At 52.6% G+C, this 15,751-nt stretch overlaps 1 protein-coding gene across 1 annotated transcript in view; it reads left to right on the forward strand.

The window, feature by feature from the left end:
* SRD5A1 (steroid 5 alpha-reductase 1) overlaps positions 1-15,450 on the forward strand; it is a 29,729-nt gene extending 14,279 nt beyond the window's left edge. The window contains exons 2-5 of the mRNA XM_062212147.1: positions 334-500; positions 5,200-5,301; positions 9,550-9,700; positions 14,004-15,450. Of these exons, the coding sequence (XP_062068131.1) occupies positions 334-500; positions 5,200-5,301; positions 9,550-9,700; positions 14,004-14,070 (487 nt within the window). The 3' untranslated portion in view covers positions 14,071-15,450. The remainder of the gene's footprint in view (positions 1-333; positions 501-5,199; positions 5,302-9,549; positions 9,701-14,003) is intronic.
* Positions 15,451-15,751: the final 301 nt, after the last annotated feature.

The raw sequence follows: 15,751 nt of genomic DNA on the forward strand, positions 1-15,751 counted from the left end.
CCCCCACTCCTGTTGCTCCACGAGAATGGGTAAATGGTTTCAGGATAGTGGAAGTTCTGGAAGCCTCCTGAAGCCACAGGCTCTCTCTGACTCCCTGTATCTGTTTCACATTCTGGGTGATTAGAATCAAGAGTTGGCTCACCATAGCCTACATTATTGAAACACAGTTAATATTTTATCTAAAAATTCTGTGGTTAGCGTAGATACAGTAAGTCAGTGCAAGAGTGACATGTGCAACAAAGAAGAGAGATTTTAAAAGATCAACCCAGGACATTTAAAACAGACCTACAGAAATCCTGTTTCTTTGAAGTCTGCTTCTGTTTGTTTCCTAAGGACCCTGATCTTCCCATTTCTGATCCGAGGAGGGAAGCCAACACCGGTGTATTCGTGTGCATTGGCGTTCGTGTTCTGTGCCTACAACGGCTACTTGCAGAGCAGGTACCTGAGCCAGTATGCAGTTTATCCTGACAACTGGCTGACAGACCCTCGGTTCCTCTCAGGTGAGTGTCCACAGCCAGGAAGTCCACCGCATTCAAGTCAGCACTTCCATTCTTATGGCCCAGTAGTTTCTAGTTAGCAAAATTCGTCTCTTTTAAAGATGTATGTATTCATGGGAACATTATAGAGTTACAGAGAGCGAGGCAGAGACAGAGAGAAAGAGATCTTCGATCCACTGATTCATTCCCCACAAATGGCCACAACATGCAGGACTGGGTCAGGCCAACCAGGAGCCTGGAATTCCATTGGGGTCTCCCACGTGGGCGGCAGGGGCCCCAGCATTTTCTGCCACCTTCTCGGGCTCATGAACAGGGAGCTGGGTTGGAAGTAGAGCAGCCGGGACTCAAACTGGAGCCCACGAGGGATGCCAGTGTTGCAAGCGGTGGCTTAACCTGCTGTGCCAGAACACCTGCTCCAAGGTAACTTCTGAGCCTCCTCTGGTTTTCTGTTAGGTGAGAGTCACTCTGTGTTATTTTCCTATAATACAAGTGGACTTTGTTTCTTTAAAATTTATTTATTTGAGATGCAGAGTCGCAGATAGAAAGAGAGAGAGACACAGAGAGAGGTTTTCTATCCACTGGTTCACTCCCCAAATGGCCACAACTGCTAGGGCTGGGCTGATCTGAAGACAGGAGCCAGGAGCTGCTTCCAGGTCTCCATGTGGGTGCAGGGGTCCAAGGACTTGAGCCATCTTCCACTGCTTTCCCAAGCAATTAGCAGGGAGCTGGACTGGAAGTGGAGCAGCCAGGACTTGAACCGGTGCTCTTATGTGATGCCAGCGCCACAGGGGGAGACTTAATCTGGTACGCCAACCCCTGCGATTATCTTAACTTGAACAAACTTTTGGGTTTGTGAAGCCTTTGATTTTTTTTCTTATTTGTAGCAATTAATATGAACTGATGCACATGTTCGAGTTGTAATGACAACCTTACAAGTTCAGAGCAAAAATGAAAATAGAACATTCACCATCGACACTGTTTGCATGAGCATTAAAAATACACGCTCCCAGGGACCTTTCCTCTAAGGAAGACTCTTCTATACATTTGTGGGCCTTTAGAAAGGGCATCCCGTTCAGACGTGGTCTGGCAGGAGGCTGGCATCGACCACCCATGGTCTCACACTGCCCTGTAGTACCGGCTTCAAGATACATAAAGTGACCATCCGTGTCATTTTGCTTTTGCTCCCAGCATATGAATTTATCATACTGGAAATAATATAATGATAAATACACACTTTTAGTATAAATAGTTCTAAATGATAATATAATAATAAACAAACTAACCCTCGTTGATGAAGAAATTCTCACTTTTCTAAATATTGCTGTCTCTGAGTTACAATTCTGCTCCAAGAGCAGCGCCTTTGCCCCTGCAGCACCTGGGCCCGGCAGCTGTGAGAACTCTGCGTCCGGCTCCGTGCCAGGAAGGTTGGATGACAGAGCATCCCAGGATCCCTTGCTCGCTGCGGAAGTTCCGCACAGCGCTGGACCACGTGGTTTTGGCTGTGTGCTGTACCCAGATACCTTCGGGCCCTGCCAGCTTCCTGGCTGTCAGAAGAAGACAAGTGCCAGGTGTTTGGGTTCCTCCCAGTGCCGCCTACAGGTGACACATGACAGGGCAGGAGGTCAGACGTTGGCCCCACGTGCAAGTCTAGCAAATGGCAGCTCAGCGATTTCAACCTTTCCCCCCACCCCCAACAGATCCCACAAAAGTGGGCAGCAAAGAAGAAGCAGGGAGATTTCTGGTTTGGTTTGGTTTTTAAATTAGGATGTCCATGGCCAGCGCTGTGGCTCACTTGGTTAATCCTCTGCCTGCGGCGCCGGCATCCCATATGGGTGCTGGATTCTAGTCCCAGTTGCTCCTCTTCCAGTCCAGCTCTCTGCTGTGGCCCGGGAGGGCAGTGGAGGATGGCCCAAGTGCTTGGGCCCTGCACCCACATGGGAGAACAGAAAGAAGCACCTGGCTCCTGGCTTCGGATCGGCGCAGCGCCAGCCGTAGTGGCCATTTGGGGAGTGAACCAACGGAAGGAAGACCTTTCTCTCTCACTGTCTATAACTCTACCTGTTAAATAAAAAAAAATTAGGATATCCAGGCTTTTAAAAAGAAAAAAATGTGTTTATTTTATTTGAAAGGTAGAATGGGGCTGGTGCTGTGGCACAGAGGGTTAAAAGCCCTGGCCTGAAGTGCCGACATCCCATATGGGTGCTGGTTCGAGACCCAGCTGCTCCACTTCCAATCCAGCTCTCTGCTATGGCCTGGGAAAGCAGTAGAAGATGACCCAAGTGCTTGGGCCTCTGCCCCCACGTGGGAGACCCGGAGGAAGCTCCTGGCTCCTGGATTCAGATCAGCGTAGCTCCAGCCATTGTGGCCAGTTGGGGAGTGAACCAGCAGGTGGAAAACCTCTCTCTCTCTCTCTCTCTCTCTCTCTCTCTCTCTCTCTGCCTCTCCTCTCTCTGTGTAACTCTGACTTTCAAATAAATAAATAAATCTTGAAAAAGAAAAAAAAAAGGCAGAATGACAGAGAGACAAAGAGAGATCTTCCATCCACTGGTTTCATTTCCCAGATTACTGCAGCAGCCAGAGCTGGGCCAGGCCAAAGCCAAGGGCCTGGAACTCCATGCTGGCCTCCCACATGGGTGGCAGGGGCCCCAGCAGGCGGGCCATCACCTACTGCTTTCTCGGGTGCACTAACAGGGAGCTGGATCAGAAGCAGAGCTGGCTGGCCCTCAACTGGTGCACAGCCATGGGATGCTGATGTCACAAGCAGCCGCGACCCCCTGTGCCAACAATGCTGGCCCCAAGATGCAGGTTTTAAATCAGCTGAGATGCCCAGAGGACGCATCTCTAGGATGAGTTGTTTGGGTGCTTTTGATGGACAGCATCAGCAAGGGAATCTTTGCGTCTCTGCATTTTCAACGTCACTTGAAGCAGCTGGATGCACCTGTGAGGTGGGTCAGAAAGTTCTGTACGGACCTCTGCACTGCTCTACGCTGAGCAGGATTTCCAAGGGAGAAAGGGTACCACTTGGGAAACAAACTAGCTTGCCTGTGTTTGTGTTGTGTGCATATCACAGAGTTCGTTTGTGTGAGGGAACAGGAAATTGTGTGCACTCTGGAGAACACCTATGATAGTTTTCATGTCAAGCTAAGTAATAGGAAAATTACAACAGAATAGTTTCCCTCACAGTGAAAGTAGATAGTCGAAGAGATTTGCCAACCTAAACAACCAGCAGACAGAGACTCTCCAAAGAGCAGGAAGTTTGCTGGGGACCTGGCAGTGACTGGAACTGTGGGCATGTTCCAAGAGGGTGCAACCCAGGACTTTTCAAAGGTAGAAGGAGAAGGACCACACTGGGTGTTCCAAAAACAACCATGCTCAGCTCCCCACACTGACAGCAAGGGTGGCAATGTGGGACACAGTTGTTGGACAGCGTCTTTGGCCAAGTGTCCGTGTGTGAGGCTGCAGTGGCCTCTGTGCAAGGCTGTAGGTACAGTGAGGTCTTTTGTGATGGTTCTTATTGCCAGGCAACCATCATGGGCACCTGTCTGTCACAACCTCCAGCCTTTGTCCTCTCTCTCTCTCTCTCTCTCTCTCTCTCTCTCTCTCTCTCGTAGGGCTTGATTCCATTTTGATTCTGAAAACTTTCACATATTTTAGGCAAGGACTTTACACATAGAATTGAGTGTTCAGCTTAGCACAAATACTATTTTTCTTCCAATACACACAATAAAGGGAGCTTGCCTTCTGAGAGAGAAACAAAGCACACACATAATTTAGACCACATAATTCTTTCTAGAACCTTGTATTAGAAGCCGAATCACCTTGGGACAACATGTTGAAATCCAAAAGAAGGTAGCAAATCCATTATACATTTGTGGATCTGACTTATAAAATCTATTTCAAAGTATGGTACAACCTGCTTAAGAGGGAAAGCCACCCCAGCGGCAACACCAGGAGCTGTCTATGGACATGTCTTCTTTGAAGAATTACTCGGTGTCACCCCAAGTGTCCATTTCTTTGGTACTGGATGGAAGCGCCAATCTGCCTTTCACATTTGTTTTGATAGAACAATCAAGTTAACCTCTTTTATCAGTATTAGTGCTGTCATCAAACGCCAGGTAGGCATTTTACCTTTCCTTGCTGGAATTAGCTGAAGGGAGGCTGAGAAGTCTCCCCTAAGTGATGGTGCCCCTGACGGCTTGTGAGAACAGGAGAGGAGACGCTGGGCAGCCCCAGGGCTCCGGGAAGAGCCGTGCCCTGGCATCGGGAGCTGAGGAGGTAGCGCTGACCACAGGTGCTGACCAGTGGACAGCCATGGACATGCATGCCATTGTTCAAAGGAGGTTGTGGGGAGAGCCGAGGACCGGAGCCTGGCTCCCAGACCTGCCTACAAGCAAAGGACGGCCACCCTGCTGTTACGGATGGAGCAGGTGCCAGCCTCCCGCCGTCCGCGGTGTGGAGACAGTGGCCTTGCTCACCGAGCTGCTATGACAGAAGAGCAGGATCCGTTCGTCTCCCTGATGCTGCTGACACCTCAGCTGGGAGCCTGGGCCACCCCTGTATCCTCAGGCCCTAGGATTTTGAATGAGTCGATGATGGAGTAGGACTGTTGGAGAAGCGCCCTGTGCCGCCTCCCCCACAATGGCGGGTCCTGCGCTGTGCCGCAGAGAGGGTTCATATTGCTGACCTCCTCCTTTGTTGACAGGCTTTGCCCTGTGGTTCCTGGGGATGCTGATAAACATCCATTCGGACCACATCCTGAGGAATCTCCGGCGACCAGGGGAGACGGGATACAAGATACCCAGGGGTAGGTATTGAAAGGGGAGATGTAGTAGAAAAACGCACTGCTGGTGCCGGTGCCCCTCTAGTCTCCTGTTCTGAGAAGTGGCAACATGGTGTTTATATGCTGAGAGTCACTACTGTTGCTTTATTAGAATAACAAAAGAACCTTCCACACTGGCTCCAGGAATGGCACGCAGTGAGGCAAAAGGCAATACCTGGATTTGAAAAGAGGGGATGAGAAAGGATTTGTGGTTTATGAGGAGAATGGGGACCTTCTGTCTCTAGCAATACAAAATAGGACAGATAGCTTGTTGAAAGCAATTTAACATGTCGGGCAAAATTTTTAAATAATCTCTTTTTTAAAGAGTTATTTATTTTTATGCAAAAGGCAGGGTTACAGAGAGGGAGAGACAGAGAGAGAAAGAGAGAGAGAGATCTTCCATCTGCGGGTTCACTCCCTGAAGCCAGGAGCCCAGAACTCCATCGGGTCTCCCATGTGGGTACAGAGCCCCAAGGGCTTGGGCCATCTTCTGCTGATTTCCTAGGCACATTAACAGGGAGCTGGATCAGAAGTGGAGCAGGCAGGACTCAAACCAGCACCCATACGGGATATCAGTGTTGAAGCAGTGGCTTAGCCTACCGTACCACAGTGTCAGCCCCCAAAGATTCTTTTTAAGAGCATCAATGTCCCATAGAGAGAAGAAGTAATTTTCAGGAGAGAAAATCTAAGTGACTGCTGGAATCCAGGAACACCTTATGAGAATTGAGAGCCTGCAGCCACTCTCATCCCCGGATGGTGTGCAAAGCCTCAAGCCATGAGTGAAGTTCCAGTAGGTCTGAGGGTGGAGGCACAGGGGAAACCCAGTCCGCAGTGGGGCTGCCTTCCACGGGAGCGTGCCGTGCAGAGTTAGAAAGGGGCGTGCTCCAAAGGGGCAGGGTCCCCGAGGAGTCAGGACCACGAGCAAGCTGGAGAGAGCTCCAAGCTCAGCGCTAACAGGAGGACAATATGAAGTGAGCGCTTGCAGTATCTTTCAAGGGGTTGTGAAAGTACAATAGGAGAGGACCGGGCAGGTGTTAAAGTAGAAGCCAATCGCACTTCTGAAAGCAAAAGAGAAACCAACACATGAGGGAAAACTAACACCTTCCTGGACAAACTGCCTGGCACCGCTTCATTTGACCTGCTTCTACTGATGTTCCTGGAAACCAGACAAGAATAACAACAAAAACAAACGGACCAAAAAACTCTGCCAGTCTCCAGCGACGAAAACCGCGGCCCTGCGAAGCTGGATCGCCAGCCGAACCAACATCTGGAAGTCGCAGTGGTGTGACAGCCCGGGCAGGGAAGAGGAGCTGCCGTGGGTGCTGCCAGCACCCTCAGCCCCTGCCAGGGTGGGTTGCAGGAGCCCACTCTGGCGGTGGGCATGTCAGCAGACTGTACCCTCATGTGGTCTCAAAAGGAGCCCCTTCCTTGGGAGGGGGCAGGGGGGTCTGGCCGGAGGCCGCTCCATTCCCTACTCCACACCCTAGGGAGCTGAACACTTCCCTGGAGAGACCCTGCCTGGAGGAGGGGCTGCCATGAGCCAGCCTGAGACTGGGCAGGGCTCAAGTCCTGGGAGGCAGGGTAAAGAGATGCAGGAATTGTCAGGAGCCATAAAGGTGGCAGATCTGAGAAACTCCCCTTCCAAAAGAGAGGGTGTCCCCGGGGCAGGGAGTGCCTGCCCTGGCTGGAGGAACCTGCCTCCAGGGGCACAGCCACACGGATACAGACTCAGCGTGGCTGGCCTTCGCCTCCATCTGCTGCCAGTGGCTGACACTGCCCCCTCCCCCTTAGTAAGATTTATTTATGTATTTGAAAGGCAGAGTCCCAGAGAGAGGGAGACACAGAGAGATTTTCCATCCATTGGTTCCCTCCCCAAATGACTGCAACGGCCGGGGCTGGTCCAGGCCAAAGCCAGGAGTTTCTCCTGGGTCTTCCACATGGATGGCAGGGGCCCAAGGACTTGGGCCATCTTCTGCTGCTTTCCTAGGTGCGATAGCAGGGAGCTGGATTGGAAGAGGAGCCGCTAGGACTCGAAGAAGCACTAAGCTGGGACGCTAGCACTGCAAGTGGCAGGTTAACCTGCTGAGTCCCAGCACCAGTCCCATGATGCCCTGTTCTCATGCCACACATTGAAACCTCAGTAACAAAAGGCATAGCGACCGCACCTGTGCAAGCCACAGAAGAAACAAACCTGATTGGCAGGGACGTGTTCCACAAAGCAGAGGACTGCAATCCAAACTCCAGGGTGCATTTTAAAACAGAAACAAAGCAATTGCAGGGTCAAACTCACAGTCTCCAAGCCTGGTTTCTTAGAGGTTGTGGGGAGGGGCCTCATGGCACAGCCAGGACGCTGGCCAGCTCCACTGGCCTCCCAGGCCATGTCCGGCTGATGGGCGTCCACGGCAGCTCTGAGCACAGGCCAGGCAGAAACACAGACGGCAGGAGCCGACCCTGGAGACTGAGTGGAGAGCAACAGGGAACCCCTCAATCGTAGGGCAAACTCACCTCTAACATGCATTCGTTCTGATCAGCAAAGTAAAAAGCACACACACAGAAACACACCTGACAGGACAGAGCAGACAGAAACCGAACAGTACAGAAACGAAGTTGGTATTTTCGTTTTTCACGATGGCTGTAAAAGACAGGGAAGCGGTGCCCTCGGACGGTTGTGAAACCACAGGAAGAAACCCCGAGCACTGGGACACAGCACGTGTCTGAACAGTCGATTCCAGGAAGCCTGTGTGAGGAGAAACGAGACTCAGGTCCACCTTTTGAAAAGGCCGGCAGCAGGAGCGCTGGCCAGGGAGGTTCCTCAGATCTGCGGCGGCACCGTTTTATGCCGGAGTCCAGGAGGCGGCAGGGGGACAAGGACAGATGAGGAAGGTGGAAGCCAAGAGTCCCGCCCCAGCCCGTAAACGATGGCTCAGGGTATGTGGCTGCCGCTCCGGGCTGAGTGACAGCTCTTTCTCCGTCTGCGTGCTCTGATCTCCGGAGGGCTTGTCACTCCGCTGGTCGCCTACACACAGCTGTGCCCCCTGCAGCCTGTGGCAATGACCTTCAGAAACCTTTCCAGCGCTTGACAGTCACGGTGACTGGTCCAAGACAAAGGGAGCAGATTACAGACAAACACCGGCTAGGGAGACACAAATAGATGCACGGGAGGTGGGCGCCATCTCCCGTGCAGCCCCAGTGCCTCCAGCGCCTGTGCAGTCCAAGACGTGGTCTCTGTGCCATGCCGAGTTCTGATGGGAACTGGCTTCAAGTCTTAGGGTGCAACCCTTTCTTCTCTAAACATTCTACCTTTGCATCCCACAGATGATCCTCCTCCCAGCAGACAGCAGAGTTAGAACCCAGAGACCCCCTGACACCCTTGGCAGCCCCAGTCACTACCCACAAGGTCACAGATGCGGACAGACCCCAGGGGTCTCCTGAGCCCCTCTTCCCCTGGGGCTTGCAGGGTGCTGGCCATTGCCCTCTGGCCTTGGGACCTTTACTGTGGCTCCTCCTCCTCCTGGAGCCCTCCTGCCCCCAGGGACTGCTGGCCATGGACAGACCCGCGCCTTTCCAGTGGGCCCAGGCCCCCTTGCCCTGCTCTGCCCCTCAAGCACTCTCGCCCTGTGCACCCTGTGTGCCTTCCTGGAGTCCATGGTTTTAGCTGGTGGGAAGGCTGTGCAGAGCCTGGTGCATAACACAGCCTCCATGTATTTGGGAAAATTCGGTAAGTGAACCAGTAAAGCTGTGCTCGAAAACAAACATTGTCTTCACTTGTTGGCAGGGTCCTTGTGGGTCTGTTTCATTAAGCTCGTCCTTGTTGAGTGCTATTCTCTGTGCTGGCATAGCTATTGTCAGCACAGTCCATTGACTGTGAGGTGGAAGCCAACATCTTCCAGCGGAACTAGAGATCTGTACAGTATCTGTGTAGATAAACAGACTGCTGCGCTCACGTGGCTGACGGCCAGGGGCTATGATGAAAAGCAGCAAAGCTCACGCTGTTGGGTGAATCTCATTGATCAGCTCTATCAAGGTCATGTCTTTCCATAGCTGAGTTTTTGCTGGCAAAGAGTTCATGGGAAATGCAAACTGTGAAAAAAAAAAAAAAACCACACACAGGTTTCAAAATCTTTTGCACCAAAATAATAAGCTTACCCTTTAATTTCCCTTTCCCACGAACTTCTCCGAGCAAGGATTAGCATCCATCAGGAGCTGTCACTGCTTTGCCTGTGTCTTGCCTAGGAGGCCTGTTTGAGTTCGTGACCGCCGCCAACTACTTTGGAGAAGTCACGGAGTGGTGCGGTTTCGCCCTGGCCAGCTGGTCCCTGCAAGGCAGCGCCTTTGCCATGTTCACGTTCTGTGTCCTGCTCACCAGAGCGGAGCAGCATCACCAGTAAGTCCTAGTGCGCTTGTCCCCTGTCCTGTGACTTCATCCTAACAGCCTTCAGGTTCGCTTTCTCAAATGTCCTGTGAAGTTGCTGAATCCCCAGTCCCACTGCCCTTGGGCTAACCAGGAGGAAACCAGACGAATCTCTGCCCTGGGCAGTCCTCAGACCCACGTCAGCACGGTTTTCTCTGCCGCGTTTGTGGCCTCTGAGTTTATCCTGCTGGAGTCCATGGTCAAGTTGAATACCAAGCAGCGGACTCAGGGGTCTGCACTGCCCAACACTGATGAAAGCTGAGGCTGTACCCGGGAACCAACTGCTAGAGGGAGCCCCAAAGCCGGAGGAAAACTGGAGTCGGGCCCCACTCACAGGTCTCATGCACATGGGCGCCTCCAGCTGGGTGGTGGCTCAGGCCCTGGCTCTGAACCTGGGGTCCCAGGTAGGCTGGGGGCTCTTGGCACCCCCTGAAATGACACCATTCCCAGAGTGGCTCCTGCACTTCCATCAGCTCCCTGGAAGCACCTGTGAGCCAGCTCATAAGCACTCAAAGGACGTCAGAGTTGAAATGAATTCAGATGGCGTCTTTCTAATCCAACAGATGAAGAAGCTGAGGCCAGAGGAGCCAAGTCCAAGGGCAGCCAGAGGCCCATCCCAGGGCCAAGGGGGCAGGACACAGGTTTTTCACCCGCCTGATGCCACACGATAGGAGCATGGCTCCGTGAGCCGTTAGATTTTATCTCTCCAGCCCACTATGCTGCTTCCCACGTACAATCCACGTAGAACATCCCGTCCAAATGCCCAGGACTGCTAATGCCAGGAGGCAGGTAGAAACAGGCCGTCATCACCTGGCCTGCTTTGTGGAGTTTATCACCTCTTTGCAGCTTCAGGGAAGAGACAAAAAGCTGAAAGACCAGACTGATGCCATGGTGCAGGGGGACACGTACAGACTTTTTAGAATCAAGGTACCCGGGTGTGCCTCCCAGCCTCATCCTATCTTTAAGAAATGCTAAGGAGTATGACTGGGGATAGAGACGGAGAAGGTTAGAGCCAGGGTGTCTGCCTGGCTGGTGTTTGAAGAAACTATAGCAGAAGTGTGGCAGCTCTTGAAATCCCAAGGATTCAGCCAGTCCCATGCACCCTCAAGTGGGCTATTTGTAACCTGTGGACAGTGAGGAGGGGGCCGGATCAGGGAGCCAGGACATGTGTGAGTCCCAGAGCTGCTGGAAAAACCACAGGAGTGTACGGAAAGCTGGGAGAGGGGTCAGAGGCAAAGATTTCAGGACAGGGGTTGTGGTACCAAAGGGGCTGGAGACACGGAAGTAGGAAAGTTGCTGATAGGAGGCCGCACTGTGTCCCCCACAGGGAAGCCTCGAAGTCCCACGCCCCAGGACCTGTGCCTGTGCCCTCACTAGGGAAGGGGCTCTCTGCAGGTGGCATCCGTTAAGATGATGCCACGCCGGAGTAGCGTGGGACTCATCCAGTATGGCCCGGGTCCTTCCAAAGAGGGAGAAATTTGGAGACGGGGAAGCGGAGACTGGAGAGGCAGTAGAGCTAGGAACGTGTAGCATCACCAGAAGCCAGAGAGGCAGGAGGGATCCTGTGCCTTCCCCACATGGAGCGTGGCCCTGCCCACACCTGGGATTCAGGCTGGTGCCCCTCCGCCCCCGCACCAGGAGGGAAGCCACGCCTGCTTTTTTTGAGCCACGTGGTTTTGTACTTTGTGGCAGCAGCCACTTAGCCGCTTTCAAATGTCCAGGCCAAAAGAAGGCGAAGGCCACGAGTGGGTGGAAGCCTGCTCTGAGAGGACGTGGTGCGTCGACCCTTTCAGTGTTCCCAGCAAAGGGGAGAAAGTGGGGAAAGCAGAGCCCAGTTTTCAGCTGGACAGTGGCAAGGAGAGCCTGGGCCCTGGGGGTGGCCTGGCTCCCTCCAAGCCTCTCCCAGCCCTGCGCAGCCCAGGGACCCAGGACCACCTGCCCGTGGCCACCATCACCTGGGCAGGGAGCTGCTGCTCTTTCCTGCTGGTGACATCTGATAGAAGGAAACCCACAGAATGGTTCATTGCCCATCATAAAAACACACCAGACAGCACAGTGCTTTCAAAGACCGCACCAGAGGAAGACTGAACGAGGGCCGCCGAGTGTGCCGAAAGACGCTTCTCAGATGAAAGCAGGGAGCAGGAAGACCCCGCCCGACACCTGGCCACGAAGCCCAGGACGGCGGAAGACGAATGATGCCTTTTCCAGATGGAACTGCTGGTGATGAAAACCCAAAGCAGAGGGTTCCTGAGCTGGAAGAACTCTTGCTCCTTTGCTTGCCGTTTTCGTTGGTGTCTGTGTGAAACGGATTTGAAATCCTAAAGAATTAGTCGGTTCAGTTTCACGGATGTGTGTTCAGGAGTGTTGGACTGAGAACCTACCCATTTTTAATTACCCAGTAAACCCCACTAAGTAAACCATCACACAAGTCTGTTCCTAAAGACGATCTGCAGGAAGCTACTTCTTAAGCTATGTTTGATTTATCATAGTGTCCCCGAAGCAGTATTGCTTCACATTGAAATCCGCTCTCACAAGCAGGGCTAGTTCTGAGTTGCTAGCAGGTATTGTTTTTCAAGGGTAACATTTTACAGGGTTCTTTTTAAAATGTATTTATTTGAAAGGCAGAGTTACAGAGAGATCTTCATCCACTGGTTCACTTCCCAAATGGGCTCAATGGCCAGGGCTGGGTCAGGACGAAGCCAGGAGCCTGGAACTCCATCTGGGTCTTCCACATGGGTGGCAGAGTCCCAAGTACTTGGGCCATCTTCCACTGCCTTCTCAGGCACGTCAGCAAGGAGCTGGAGAGGAAGAGGAGCAGCCGGGACTGTGACTCATACGGGACGCTGGTGGTGCAGGTGCTGGCTTAACCCATACAGGGTTCTGAGGAATATTTGCACTCTTTCCTTCTCCACCAGCCTCTGGGCTGCCTGTTTATAGCACAGAGCTGACCACCAGGCCAGTAGCTCTCTGTGCAGAGGGAGCTGGGTGCAGACGTGGGCTTGTCCACGCTGAACTTGCACCAGCACCGGGGGCACATCCTGCAGATGTCGCCATGCTCATCTTTGTGGGAGGAGTCGCTTTAAAGAACCCATTTGGTGTCCTGAAGACACCAGGAGTGAGCGGTCACAGTCAGACTGCCAGGGACACTCGAGACGGCGCTTGTGAGACACTGCCTCACTCTCCCGCTCGCCGCGCGGCGGACACAAACACACACAGCGTGACTCAGGAAGTGCATCTGCACAGTCACTCGTGGTGTCAGCCGTATCCCGAGGGAGACCTGGGGGCCCCAGACTGGGAGCCACGCAGTTGGAGTGCTTGACTCAGTGAACCTGGACCCGGTGTGCTGTGGACATGACCCAGGCCATCACGTGGGGAGGGCCGGTCACCGTTCCACGGAAGGCGGCAGCATGTCAGCTCAGACCCAGCAATGATAAAATCCAAAGTGGAAAAGTCCATCTGCTAAGTGCAGGGCTGAGCCGTGGCCAAGGGCAGATTGCATTTCGCAGACGGTACTGGATCCTCCGTTAGAGCTGTCCCAGAGCCCCCAGCACCAAGTCCACCTAGTAGTTCTGGGGACAGGAGGCAGCCATCGGGGTCACGAACGGCATCTGGGAGTCTCTCCCCACCCCACCCATCACTGCACCCTTCCCCTTGGCGGGTGGGATCGGCACTCCCCAGCAGAGCCATCAGAGGTTTTGTCACGTGTCAGTGCTGCTCCTTCCCAATGGAGGGACTTATCCGAGAGACCCTCTTCTGAATCGCACTTTATGATTATGTCATCGTTCATGGTGAAGGCCAAATGAAACTCTGTATTGAAAATGGCACAGCTTTTATCACTGCTAGTAAATACCCTTTTATTCTTTTATAACAAAAAGTCTGTGGGTCAGCATTGTGGCCCAGCGGGTTAAGCCACCGCCTACAACACCAGCCTCCCATATGGGCACTGGTCCCAGTCCTGGCTGCTCCACTTCCAATCCAGCTCCCGGCTGACGGGCCTGGGCAAGCAGCAGCAGATGGCCCAAGTGCTTGTGCCCTACATCCATGTGGGAGACCCGGAAGGGATTCCAGGCTCCTGGCTTCAGCCAGGGAGTAAGTCAGAGGATAGAGATCTCTGTCTCTCTCCCTCTCCCTTTCTGTCTCTTTTGCTCTGTAACTGCCTTTCAAATAAATAATAAACTTTTTTTTAAAAAAAAACTAATATCCTTTTTATTAGCATTGGGTAAATGTTTGAGTGGTCCAGTGTGTTCCTTTTTAAAACCTGTTGTTCTGTTTTTAGGTGGTACCTCGAGAAGTTTGAAGACTACCCGAAGTTCAGGAAAATCCTGATCCCCTTTTTGTTCTAAGTGCGTTGCTGACGAAGTTAGTTACCTTCATCTGGAAGCCTCTCAGCGATCCCTCTGCAGACTGAAGATGAATGACCGCTCTGTCATTTCCCTGCTTCTTCCTTGTCCTCAAGATAGAGTCTAAGAAAACTGTTTCGTTGTGTTGTGTTAACCTGTAGGCTGACTGGTTATGGGCTAACCAAGCTGCAGTACCAGCCCCAGGGTCACGGTGTGCGCCAGATCAGGAACGGGGCGCTCTGAGTAAGCGCCGCTGACCGTCCCCTGATTTGGGGCTCAGCCGCGTGGGCTGTGCTGAGCCGTGAAGGTGAAGGGCCAGGATGTGCTCTCTGTGGCCTCCAGGCGGCGCTCTCCCTTTCCAGCAAGGTATCTGGCACTTGGACCAGCCCAGCTCATCAGACGGCCTCGCTGGGCAGGATGGGACAGGTGGCCGTGGCAGCCTCTAGGGAGCCAGCTGCTGTGTCCCTGGTGGAGGACTCGGGCCTCTGGGGTGCGTGCGAAGCTGCAGCAGGCCACTCTGGCTGGGGTTCAGGTCCCCACCTGAGCCATCGGCATCCTCAGCCATCATGGGTTCTGTTTGTTCAGCGTGGCTAGAACTGGGATTTTTCTGAGAAACTTGTTTTTCATGTCTTCCTCGATATTGCAAAATAGAATCTTGGAACAGTCTTCTCCTTCAAGTGCAATGCGAGAGTCTGCAGAGATGAAGGGCAGAGATAAAATTTACCACTTAGATAAGGAATGCCGAAGGGAGAGCTGGAGGGAGGCCAGGCGTCTGCCAGGCGTATGGGATCCTGTGAAAATCCAGTAAACTGGTCTTGGCGGTATCTCCAGGGCCTGTCCCTCAGCAGGGCAGGAGCTGAATGAGAGACAGGGACTCGGGGTTCACTCTGTGACCCACCACTGGGGCTAGATGAGGAAGCCCAGGACACACCCACAGCTGTGCACCTGCCGTCTGGGCCACAGCCCGCTGCTGCCCCGGCACCTGCCGGCCTCCCTCCCCTGAATCTCCCACCGGAGCTGCAGGCCCTGCCCCAGTGCCTTCCAGAGTCTCTCAGGGCTGCCGATTTCTTTTGTAATCTAAAGAATGATAACATTTTTAACAACAACAAAAGCACCTTTGAAACTCCATCCTGTCTGTTCCTGGGGAGATCCAACAGGTTTGTGGTTTTGGGGTTCCCAGCAATTACTTGGTCAGCACTAGGGCCAGAGTTCATGTAACAAAATCCCTCTGCGAGAACGCCATGTTCGGTTAAAGCCAAGCAGCTGCCTCGGGACGTTCTCTGGGGCACAAAAACAACAAAAACAGAAAACATCCTAAGAGAAAGAACATTTCAGAGTAGTATTAATAGAATAAAAATGTGAGCTAACTTATTAAAATGCAAAGTCCATTTATAATGCTGTTGAAGATAACATCTGATTATTGCCAATTATTCTGCTGGACTTTTTACTTATTTAGTAGAGTTATTAAGCCTTGACTATAATGTGTGTTAAATACGTTGTTGTGTTTGTGCCACTTCTTTTGCATTTTTCTACACTGATTTGCAAAACCAAGCTCATTAGAGTGACTTTGCTAGATGTTAGAAGTGCCTGTGATAGCTCCCAGGCAGACTGGAAGAACTGAACCTTCGCTCTTCCTCCATCCTTCCCCGCTCCAAGCTCAAAAGTCAAAGTCACCGTAAGAGAA

This window comes from Lepus europaeus, chromosome 15 (assembly GCF_033115175.1).
Source record: "Lepus europaeus isolate LE1 chromosome 15, mLepTim1.pri, whole genome shotgun sequence".
NCBI lineage: Eukaryota > Metazoa > Chordata > Mammalia > Lagomorpha > Leporidae > Lepus > Lepus europaeus.